The 12,779-nt window shown below is 35.3% G+C and overlaps 1 protein-coding gene across 1 annotated transcript in view; it reads left to right on the top strand.

Moving 5' to 3' along the window:
* The window catches only part of LOC115432950 (BCL-6 corepressor-like), a 47,515-nt gene that overhangs the window by 15,397 nt on the left and 19,339 nt on the right, over nucleotides 1-12,779 (top strand). The window contains exons 5-6 of the mRNA XM_030154068.1: nucleotides 8,716-8,938; nucleotides 12,310-12,669. Coding sequence (XP_030009928.1) covers nucleotides 8,716-8,938; nucleotides 12,310-12,669 — 583 coding nt within the window. The remainder of the gene's footprint in view (nucleotides 1-8,715; nucleotides 8,939-12,309; nucleotides 12,670-12,779) is intronic.

Consider the following 12,779-nt stretch of genomic DNA (forward strand, 5'->3'; position numbering starts at 1 on the left):
GTTGGTTTTCTGATATTGATTTTTCCGCTCACTGTTCATTAAGGCGATTTAAGTCATATTCACTGAGAGGAAACAGGCCTTTCCTTCACAGATCAGAGTTTTACAGGAAAAAAAAACCTCCAAATACACCAGATTTATTTAATGCAATGAAACACATAAAACATGGATGACAACAATAACCTAATAGAGCAAAAAAGTCAAATTACAGGATGAAAATGATGAAAAACGTCTACAAACTATCCTTTAACAGTAAAACATGAATAATCTGTAAAATAAGTTTCACGTTATTATTTACACATGTTCATTAAACGTACAGATCACAGTGGATCTACACAAAATACACAAAACATTTAGTAACAGGCAGAATATTGGTCCAAATACACTGACTTTTCTTGTTTTTTTAAAAGGATAGATGAAAACATGAACATTTTCATCTTTTAATTGTACTTTTTCACATTAAACCAAGAATTACATTTGAAGTTGTTGTTATTTAAAGGTTAACGTTGTCATAAAGTATTTTTTTTTCCTTGTGGCAATGTGGTTTATTGTTGATAAAGTGTAATTGGACCCAACTGAATAGGAATAAAATTAAAATTAAATGATTCCACAAACCGTGTATCATTCATTCTTTTCATATTCAATTTAGAATCCACAATTGGAAAACAAAAAAATTACTTATTTCATTATTCATGTACAAATCAAAAAACAAGTTGTTTTTCATTCTATTGATTGTACGCACAAATTAAAAATTCGAAATAAGCAAATGGACCAAATGTGGGGTTTCATGATGACATTTTTGATGTCTGATTTGGTTTGACCTGGAAGTTACTGACTTCGAGTGTTTTGCGAAGTGTCTTTTACTTAGATCGTCTACCATGGACACACTGTATTAGACAAAACAACAATACCTGTAAGATCCTGACCATTTTTTCAGTTGTCATGTCGTCCTCCTTCAGAGTAATGCGTTTGCTGCCTCTGAATAACACCAAATTCTCCATTATCGCAGAATGCATTAGACAGAATACTAGCAAACCCACGACTGTCCAGAACAACACACCAAGAAGTCAGTAACGGTCAGTACATCTTTTGGTAATTGGACTTTCTTTTCAGAAACTAAAGAAAAACTTATGGTTAATTGATTTTCGTCTTAAAAGAAGAAGATTTAAAATTGAATTTCAAGGCGTTTTTTTTTTTCCCAGTATCAGCGCAGGTAAACTAAATTTTAAAAAACGGATTGATTTATGTTTTCTCTTTCTAATAACAAAAAAGACAGTTACTACCTGACAGAAATGGAAAAACGGACCAAAAACAGCTGTTATTTTCATTTTCTCAGACCAGATGTTGTCATTTTCAAGGAAAGAGCGATAATGCCATCGAGGTCACAAAGATTCTTACGAACGATGGGTTTGAACGAACCTTCGAGTTTGTATGAAATCTGGACATCATAGACATTCGTGAAGGGAGCATGTCTACAATGTCTAGACTTCATACAAACCCATCGTTCGTAAGAATCTTTGTGACCTCAATGGCATTAGCGCTCTTTCCTTGAAAATGACATCTGGTCTCAGAAAATTAAAAAAAAAAACAGCTGTTTTCGGTCCATTTTTCCATTTCTGTCAGGTAGTAACTTTCTTTGAGAAGAGAAGAGAAGAGAAGAGAAGAGAAGAGAAGAGAAGAGAAGAGACACCCAAAATCAATCCATTTTTTTCTGTTTTGACACTGAAAAAGAAAAACACCTTGAAATTCAATGTTAATTCTTCTATTTTGAAACCGAAAATCAATTAACCACTAGTTTTTCTTTTGTTTCGTAAAAGAAAATCCAAATACGAACAGATACACTGACCCAGTAACTTCCGGGTCAAACCAAATCAGATATCAAAAATGTCAACATGAAACCCCACATTTGGTCCATTTGCTTATTTCCAATTTTTAATTTGCGCGAACAATCGAAAAAATGAAAAACAACTTGTTTTTTGATTTTTGATTTGTACATGAATAATGAAATAATGTCATTTTTTTCGTTTTCCGATTGTGGATTCTAAATTGAATATGAAAAGAACAAATGATTTACATATTATCCACGTCTATGGGCGACAGTATTTGTATTTTCTTATTTTCTGTTTGTGACCTTTGAACTTAAATGAGTCAAACATCTTGACCTTCGTAAGTCCATCCCATCGGAGGAATCGGACCCTTTGGTGGCCACTTTTGGACAGCGGGTCGTTTGTTTGACAGCCCTGATGTAGGTGCTTTTCATTTGATCCCATCAGTAAACAGGAACAGTGTTGGTACTGCTGGGAAAATTCCATTAATTTTATATTATATATGATATTTTATTTGAGTTTTGCGTTTCTTTTGCTTTTCCTTCGTGTTACATATTTTTTGTGTTTTAAACCAACAACCGACAAAATCTCCTGTTTATTTTGTAAAGGCAGCATTACAGAAAAACAGAATAAAATAATAAAAGTAAAGAAAATAAATCATTGAGTTAAAACTAAACACGATCAATAAGTATTTGTGCTGAAAACAAACTATTTCTGCCTTAAATGTGGATTTTTTCACATCCATTATTCTGTTCATTTTATTACTGTTTTGATAGTATTATCCAGTTTGTTTTTGTTTTTATTTTTTCATTGTTTTTTTTCTTGTTTAGTTTCATTTTTGTTGCCTTTGTCAATTATTTCTATATTTTAGTTCCTTATTTTTGAGAATTCCTTGTTAATTATTTGTTTTTTATTCCTTTAATAATTTTGTTTACTCATTCATTTCATTGATTCTGTTATTTTTTTTTCTTATTTATTCCTTGTTTACAATTATTTAGTTCATTTTTCAGTCTTTCAGTTTATATCATAATGTTAATTTTGCAGATTTTTTTTATTTTTTTCTGCCTCTTTTCAATTATTTTGATATTTCAGGTCATACATTTGACAATTTCAACTAATTTTCAATTCTTCTTTAAATAATTTTGTATTTTCATTCATTATTCTGTTCATTTTATTATTTTGTTGATAATATTGTTCAGTTTCTTTTCATCTTTTTTGATGATTCTATAAATTTTGGTTTTATTTAAATTTCTTTCCTTTTTGTTATTCATTTTGATGATGTAGCTTCTTGTTTTTGAGAATTTCTTATTCATTTTCATTTATTTTCTTTGTGTGTTCATTTTGTTTATCATTTTATTAATTTTTTTTCCATTTTGCTGTTATTTTTTGTATTCAGAGTCCTGCTTCCCGGTGGTTTTTATTCCATCTCGAGCACCGTTTCTTTCCTCAGTCGTCGTGGCGGCAGTGGAGGGGGAGGGGGAGGGGTTTACAGCTCAGATTAACTCACATTTGGCTCGTACGCCCTTGGGTGCTGCTGCTCCGGGCGGCGGTGGCGGCGGCGTAGGGATGGATTTGTAGATCGTTTCACGGGCCATTAATTTTTAAAATGGGTTTGTGGTCGGGGCAGAGGGAGGTGAGACAGAAATACAGGTCTGTCAGGCGGCGGACGGGGAGTGGTTACCAACGGATACCGGCGGTTACCGACGGTTACGAGGTGCACGCCTGAGCAGGATGCGTTCAGTGTGACTAGGACACGAATAAACACAGGAGAAACCTTGTTATTGTTCTGTTTTTTACATCAGTTTCATCATGTTGCATCTTTTGCATGACAGGAAAAAACAAAGTCTAACTGCCTATGAGCTCACATCATCATCATCATCATCAGGGCTCCTTGAGTCCGTTTATATGCAAAACTAAATCCAATCATTATCTGATTTCTGTAGTTATCACATTATTGAAGTGATCATGTAAACAGGATAATCGGATCTGTTTGATCAGATAACAGCAGTAATCTGATTATGAGGAATCTGATTAACACACCTGGATTTGGCCCCAATATTCCGATGTCTTCATGGTCAGTGTATCTTTTGATAATTGGATTTTCTTTCAAAAACAAAAGAAAAACTAGTGGTTCGTTGATTTTCATTTTAAAAAAGAATTAAAATTGAATTTCAAGGCATTTTTCTTTTTCAGTGTCAAAACAACTAAACCAAACTTTAAAAAACGGATTGATTTTGGTTTTCTCTTTCTAATAAAAAAGAAAGTTACTACCTGACAGAAATGGAAAAATGGACCAAAAATGGTTGGTTTTTTTTCATTTTCCGAGACTGGATGTTGTCATTTTCAAGGGAAGCGCTTATGCCATCAAGGTCATAAAGATTCTTACAAACGATGGGTTTGTACAAAACCTGGACATGGTAGACATGCTCCTTCCATGAATGTCTACGAACTCCAGATTTTGTACGAAACCCATCGTTTGTAAGAATCTTTGTGACCTAAGCATTAGGGTCAGTGTATCTTTTGGTAACTGGATTTTCTTTTCTGAAACGAAAGGAAAAACTAGCGGTTAATTGATTTTGATTTTGTTTTTCTTTTTCAGTGTCAAAACACATAAACCAAATTTTAAAAACAGATTGATTTTAATTTTTTTTTTCTAATAATAATAAAGACATGACAGAAATGGAAAAATGGGCCAAAAACGCCTGTTATTTTCATTTTCTGAGACCAGATGTTATTTTCAAGAAACGAAATCTGGAGTTCGTAGACATTTGTGGAGGGAGCATGTCTACGATACCCAAATTTCGTATGAACCGGAAGATTCATACGAACCCATCGTTCGTAAGAATCTTTGTGACCAAGGTATTAACGCTCTTTCCTTGAAAATGACGACATCCGGTCATTTTTAGGGTCATGTAAACGGGGTCAGTTTTTTCTTTCTGATATTCGTTTTAATTTCTTGTTCAGACTGTCTCTATTACGAGCTGTCGTAGATATGGGAAACTTTTCACTACATTCCCATCAACTGGAATGTTTAGTGACATTACGTCATCCTTCCTGGTAATTTTCATTTTCTTTTGTTGGTTTTCTTGACGTTCTTTTTCAGCCCATATTGCTTGCTTTTATGTTTGACAGTAAACAAGTTTTTTAAGGTCATCTTCATTTTCTGCAGGGTCGTCTGCATATTGTTGGATGTTAATTATTTGACGTCAACAGAGACTTTGCACTATTTCTATGTTTCTAAATATGTAGACACTGAAGTTAACTCTGGAGTTACAGATTCGACATGTTTTCAGTGTTTTACTGGATAACATAAATAAAAATAAATAACATCCAGTTTGAAAATTCTGTAAATAGTTTGCTTTGTAAATATTTGGTTTCCTTTGTCATTTACACACATTTAATGAATATTGAGCTGTAATATTACTCATTATTCAGCTTAATTTATTCACATTTGAGACATTTGTTGAAAACAGAACAGGCAACATTTATGATCAGAAAACGGTTTTACAAAATGTCATTTTATGTTTTCACCACTTCCCCATTATTTTAGGTTTTTCTTCCACTACTTTTGCGAAGCTCAGACTTTGTTAAACCTGTTTCAACACCAAAACCCCTTTGTCAACATGAGTGAAGGTGTGTTTTCACAACAGATTTGAACATTTTCACTAATCTGACTTCAAACTTCCAGAATGATCCCTTTATACAATGAACTAGGACAGAAGTCGGCCTCAGTCACATACAGCTGAGCCTGAACTGAACATTTTAATATAAAACACTTTGGTTTTGTGTTAAAGGGCGGTTCGGTCCCTGTTTGACTGAAGTAGGAGCCTGGTTCGTATTGCCGGCAGTAAGTCAGACCTGTTCCAGGTGCATGTTGGACTTGTGCAGGGCTGCCCTTTGTCACCGGTTCTGTTCATATTTTTTATGGACAGAATTTCTAGGCGCAGCCAGGGCAACCTGGACCTTCAGCGTGCCCTGGGGCGGTTTACAGCCGAGTGTGAAGGGAGTGGGATGAGGATCAGCACCTCCAAATCTGAGGCCATGGTTCTCGACCAGAAAAAGGTGGTTTGCCCTCTGCGGGTCAGTGGGGAGTTTCTACCCCAAGTGGAGAAGTTTAAGTATGTCAGGGTCGTGTTCATGAGTGAGGGAAGGATGGAACGTGGATCGGTGCAGTGGCTGCAGTGATGCGGACGTATCGGTCTGTTGTGGTAAAGAAGGAGCTGAGCCAAAAGGCGAATTTCTTGATTTACTGGTCCGTCTTCATTCCTACTCTCACCTGTTTTCATGAGCTTTGGGTCATGACCGAAAGGACAAGATTCCAGATACAAGCGGTCAAAATTAGTTTCCTCCGTAGGGTGGCATGTCCTGCTGGGAGGAGGCCTCGGGGAAGACCTAGGACACGCTGGAGAGACTATGTCTCTGGGCTGGTCTGGGAACTCCTCAGGTTCCCCTGGAAGAGCTAGAGGGGGAGTCTGGAGAGAGGGAGGTCTGGGCATCCCTGCTTAGACTGTTACCTCCATGACCCTAACCCTGGAGAAGGGGAAGAAAATGGATGGATGAATGAATGGATGGTTTTGTGTTACTTGCTAGTAGTTCAGTTTGTGAGAATCCAGAAAACTCAGTTGGACTCCACAGAGTTCATACCCACCAACTCTGAGCATTAACTCCAGAGTTAAAACAAACTGATGAGTGTTTCTAAACTACAGAGGCTCCTGTGAGGTAAAACTATGAAGCTGTGAAATGTTTTCTGGATTGAATCCAAGCTGCTGTGGTTTTTCTGGTTTGTTTGTTTGTTGAAACGCCAGCAGGAGTTTTTCTTTTCCTTCAGAGTTCGAGGTCACAGGTTGGAAGTTGGTGTTTTATGGTTTGTTTTTGGTGAAATCCTAAAGCCGTTGGTTCATTGTGTTAGCTTAGCATTTTTACAGAACAGCTGGATAATGTTCAGAGATGCCGTAGTTGCAGAAGGAAATCTCTTAAAATACCAATAAAAGAAAAAACAACACACATAACAGTAAACATTTCAGGTGTATTTAGTCAAAAATAAACCTTTAATGGCCCATATTTGCACATATACAGGGTGGGGAAGCAAAATTTACAATACTTTGAGGCAGGGATTGAAAGACAGTGTATGACCAATTAGTTTATTGAAAGTCATGAGAATTTATTTGCCACAAGAAAATGTCCATAATAGAAAATGTTTTTATTCTATGTGTCCTCCTTCTTTCTCAATAACTGCCTTCACACACTTCCTGAAACTTGTGCAAGTGTTCCTCAAATATTCAGGTGACAACTTCTCCCATTCTTCTTTAATAGTATCTTCCAGACTTTCTGGTAATAGTTTTGCTCATAGTCATTCTCTTCTTTCCATTATAAACAGTCTTTATGGACACTCCAACTATTTTTGAAATCTCCTTTGGTGTGACGAGTGCATTCAGCAAATCACACACTCTTTGACGTTTGCTTTCCTGATTACTCATATGGGCAAAAGTTTGTGAAAAGGTATGGATAATAGTGTTAGGTATGATTATGACATCAGTATATGTTTGGGTTCAAAACAACTGACGTAGTGTCTGCTGAGAAAAAACAACTAAATGTTCATTGTAAATTTTGCTTCCCCACCCTGTACAGCATCTGGAGTCTTTAAATTAGAGGTCGTTATTGGCATAGTTTGGCACTTTGAGGGAAAATATTAGCTTAAAAATGACAAAAACGTACTCTGAGTTCATTTGATTACTTTGAGTCTAATAGATGTCTTTATTTTGGCATTTATTACATCGTCTTAGATGTTCAGTGAATTTATTAGGACGGAGGTGGGTTTGGTATTCGATGATTAATTGTCATCAGTTTTTTTATTATACGTGTGTCTTTGTTGCCCGTTTCATTGACATCTCAAATCCATTTCACATCTTGTTAAATTGATTCCACTCTTAACTCTTAAAAATTTCTGACATCTGATTGTGTTTAGGTAGGTCTTCTTAGCATCAGTGCTAGGGGTTCCACAGGGGTCTATCCTTGTATCACTTATTTTATGTAATAGTAATATACTCAAACCAGATGTTTCGCATTTTGCGTCTCAGCTGAAACACAAACTCCATTTTCGACCATGTTTTAACCCGTGTAGATGTAAAAAAAAAAAAAAAAAAGTCCTAAAACCTGAAAAAAACAGCTTGAAAATTTCCACTCAAATTTAATGTTTGACTTGTTAAATGGAAAATAAATTGGGCTAAACTTTGGAATGTGTGTGATGTAGAGTCGACAGTATTAAAATAAGCAACCAGTCAAAAAAATCACGCTAATGATTGAAAAGACAAAACAATGCAAAAATAAATATATAAAATGAAATAAAAACAAATGTGATGAAAACAACACGAACTTTGCACTGACACAAAAACAATGCAAAAATATATAATGAGATGAAAGTGATACAGATGGTGTTCAGCCTGGGATTCCACAGGGGTCCGTCCTAGTATCACATACTCTTTAAATTAATAATCTAATCATAGCTAATGAATACTTAAATATCTCAAACCACAGAAAACGTATTTTAAGTGTCTATATAATTTAATTTTTGAGATGCAAGATGGGAAAAATGCCAAATAAAGTAATAAGATTCAAACGATGAAAAATGATTAAAAAAAGAAGCAATTAAGAAAAAAAAAACATGCGAAAAACATAAGAAAAAAATGAAAATGATGAAAAAAATATAAGGAAATTAAATTTATGCAAAAAAAACATAACAAAATGATTGATAATTTTCTTATTTTTTTCATTATTCTGTACGTTCTTTTCTTTGTTGATAATATTGTCCAGTTTTTTTTTTTTTAGATTTTGTCGATGATTTTGTGAAATTTCATTCGTTCCATGACGGTTTTGTCCTTTTTCACTTTCTCAGCGAGCGATGCTTCGTTTCTCTGAGCTGGAGCTGAAGGAAAAAGAGGGAGGAGGAAGAGAAGAGGAAGAAGAGGAAGAGGAGGGGGAGGAGGGGGAGGAGGAGCTGGCAGACGGCCAGCAGAGAGACGAAGAGGAGGAGGAGGGGGAGGAGGGGGAGGGGGAGAAGAAAGAGGCAGGAGGAGGAAGAACTCCCTCCGCTGCCGCCGCCGCCGAGGCTGCGAGAGGTAAGAGGATTTCCGGAGAGTTCTGCGAGGACGGCACGCACAAACTCACACACACACACAAACACACACACACACACACATGCATCGCACACAGAAACGCAAACAGCGGCATGAAAAGACACACATACAAACGCACACGCTTCTGTTTTCAGCCGATCTCACTTCAAGTTGCTTGTCTTTGTCGTCGCTTTTTTCTTTTCTTTTGTGAGTCTGTGCGTGAGTGTACAACACAGGCAGACACACAACACAGACACACACAGACACACAACACAGACACACAACAGCACATCTGAACTCTCACTGCCCTCATTTTCTCAAGGAAGCCAAGTGTGCACAATCAGACCCACAACAGAGACGCACAACAGACACACAAAACCTCAGCGGTAACCGTCGTTTCACACCTGAAACACAAACTCTATTTAAGACGGTGATTTAACCCGAAAAGACGTTTAGATAAAAAATCTGGACGCGCTCGTAACAAAAATGATGGAAAAAAAAAATTTAAACAATGAAAATTATACAAAAAAATAAAAAGAAAACCAAGAAACAAATGTAACAAGATCAAAATGATGCAAAAAGGTAATAAAAAAATAATGCAAAGAACATAAGAAAAATAAAATGATGCAAAAAAAAAACAGAAAATGAAAATGATGAAAAAAATCATAAGAAAATGATGTAAAAAAACATAAGATAATGAAAATAATACGGAAGAAACATAATAAAAATGATACAAAAAACTTAAGAAAATGAAAATGATGCAAAAAAAAAAAAAGTAATAAAAACGAATCAAAAAACATAAGAAAATAAAAATGATGCAAAAAATTTTATAAAAACGATGCAAAAACATAAGAAAATAAAAATGATGCAGAAAACATAACAAGAAAATGATGCAAAAACATAAGAAAATGAATATAATGCCAAAAAAAGTAATAAAAATGATGCCAAAAGCTTAAGAAAATGAAAACGATGCAAAAATAACCGTAATAAAAATGATCCAAAAAAATAAGAAAATGAAAATGATGCAAAAATGTTAAGAAAATGATGCAAAAAGCATAAGAAAAAATGCAAAAAATTTTTGTATAAGAAAACGATGCTAAAAACATAAGAAAATGAAAATGGTGCCAAAAAAACGTAAAAGAAAACAATGCAAAAATATAACAAACTGAAAATGATGCAACAATATTGAATAAGAAAACAATGCAAAAACATAAGAAAATATGCAAAAAACATAAGAAAATAAAAATGATGCAGAGAGATGTAACAAAACGAAAATGAACAAAAAAAAAACATAAAAATGCAACAACAAAAGAAATGTAACAAGTAAATGAAAATGAATCCACAATGTGAACAGAATAAGAACAGCACTGATTGGACACAGTTTATTTGCTTAAAGATGTGTTTTTTTCTCCTCATCCAGTGTTTTCTGTGTTTACTGAAGATGATTAAATCCAATGCATCTTCCATTAATTAAAGTCTTAAAGTCCGTTTAACCAATCAGCTCATTCCTCCGCTCGGCCTCTGTCGAGGCAGCAGCCTCTAGCGCACGCGCTCAGACCGCCGCGTTACCATGGCGATGGGCTTTGATGGCTGGTTGCCATGGCGCGTAATGTGTCCTGGAGCCACGGGACGCGGCGAACGAGCGTAGAAGGATCCGGACAAAAGAGAGAAAAGAGGAAAAAGCGGTGGTTTGATGTGGCGTCGAAGGATCGATTTCCTTTAATGAGACGCCGGCGTGGGTCAGAAGGTCAAAGGTCACAGTAAACAAACGCAGCCTGTTGAGGTTTTCATTCAACTTTATTTAGTGATCAATACAGCTGTGACCTCAATATATTCACTTTAACTCTGTAGCACTGTTAACTCTGCGACATGGAAGAGGATTTCCACAAGTCTTCCACAAAAAAACACAAAACCCAAGTAAAATACACAAGTGTTTTAGTGTTGAAAGAGAAAAACACTGACAACAAGATGCAGCAGCTGATAACTCTCTATCGCATTTATTGATTTCATAGAGTGCAGATACATTTTTGTTAATTTTCCAGATGAATTTACTCATTGCCTTGAATATTTTATTCATTTTGGGGTTTTTTGTTGTTTATTTTTGTTTATTTTTGTCAATTTATTGATTATTTTTGTCGATTTTCATGATTATTTTGTTCATTTTGCTCATTGTCGTAAATGCTTTAGTTGTTTGTTTTTTTGGCCATTTTCTTTTGTTTATTTTTGTCTTTTTTTATTTATTTATTTTTTTTGTCCACTTTCTTGATTGTTGTTTATTTGTTGTTCATTTTTATAGTAATGTAGTACTTCATTTGTGTTAGTTTTTTAAATTATTTTGCTCATTGTCTTAAATAAGTATAGTCTTAAATACTTTTCTTGATTCTTTTATTTTTGTCAATTTTTTTTGTTACTTTTTCCACTTTCTTGATTCTTGTTTATTTTTTGCTCATTTTTATAGTATCGTACTTCATTTGTGTAAGTTTTCTAAATTACTTTGCTCATTGTCTTAAATATTCTGTTTGTTTGTGTTAATTTTCTTCACTATTTTATTTTTGCTAATTTTTAAAATTATGTTCATTTTTGTAATTTTTTTTTCCATTTTCTAGATTATTTTGGTCATTTTTGTCCATTTTCATTATTATTTTGACTATTTTTGTCCATTTTTGATTCTTATTTTCCAGTGTCTTGATTATTTTGTTGATTTTTGTTGATTTTCTTGAATATTTTTGGTTATTTTATTGATTATCTTGAGAAATAACACACCTGGATTTCTCCCTATTACTCTGATGTCTTCAGCATATATACACGTTAATCAGATTTATTTCTGTTTTTTTATCTCTGCGTATGTGTATAAAACAAGATATCGTAGAAAACTGAAGTGATGTAGTCAAACATGAGCTCAAGACAAAACAGGAAGTTTAATTGTACCATCACTACTTATGTACAAACTTGTAAAGAAAGCCAACAGTGGACTGAAAGGTCTAAACCAGGGTTTACTGATGACTATTTCTAAAGTGCATGTAAACGCATCAGATCTGATTATTATAATAATCTGATCAGACAGGTTTTTCATGGTCATATAAACAGGGTCGGTGTTTTCAAACCAGTTCTTTGTTTCTGACCCTCGTCTTAATTTCTTGTTCAGATAAACTGTCTTCAATTACAAGCTGTCGTAGATTTTTGTGGTAGTTTTTTACTACAATTAAAGATTACAGTTATCTGATTAATGACAGTTTTTGGATGTATATGGTCGTGGAAACTAACTCATTTTAAATCTAAGTTTTCAACTCAATCGACTGATGGATCCGTAAACTAAAGTGAAACCGAAAAAGACGACACAAGAATAAGTAGTGAACGCTGTTTTCATCCTGCAGGGTTACATCCTTCCTGTCCTCGCAGTCGACTCCCCATCACACCGATGTGTCGGCAACCCGACGACGACAAGAACAACGAAGACGTGGCGGCCGGTGTTCCTCAGGACGACGTGAAGAACACCTCGGTGCCGGAGCCACAGCAGAGGTTTGTGTCTGCAGCCAGAGGGCTGTTCCAGGGGAAGGCGTCGACGGCCGGACTCGGCGGCCTGAACCCCAGCGTCGCCTTAAACCGGAGGCGGATCTTCAGCCTGGAGCCGTTTCACCAGAGCAGCATCATCAGCAGTAAACTGAAGAGAGGGAGGGAGGACGAGACGGAGGAAGACGACCGGACGGACAACCACAACAAGAAACTAAACACTGGTAGGATTCACAAAAACTAACAGCTGAAAACCCTCTGCGAGTTAGAGGACAGTAATGGTATTATTATGCCATGTAGAGTTATTTAAAATGTCTTAAAAGTTACTTATTTC

The sequence above is a fragment of the Sphaeramia orbicularis genome, chromosome 2 (genome assembly GCF_902148855.1).
Source record: "Sphaeramia orbicularis chromosome 2, fSphaOr1.1, whole genome shotgun sequence".
NCBI lineage: Eukaryota > Metazoa > Chordata > Actinopteri > Kurtiformes > Apogonidae > Sphaeramia > Sphaeramia orbicularis.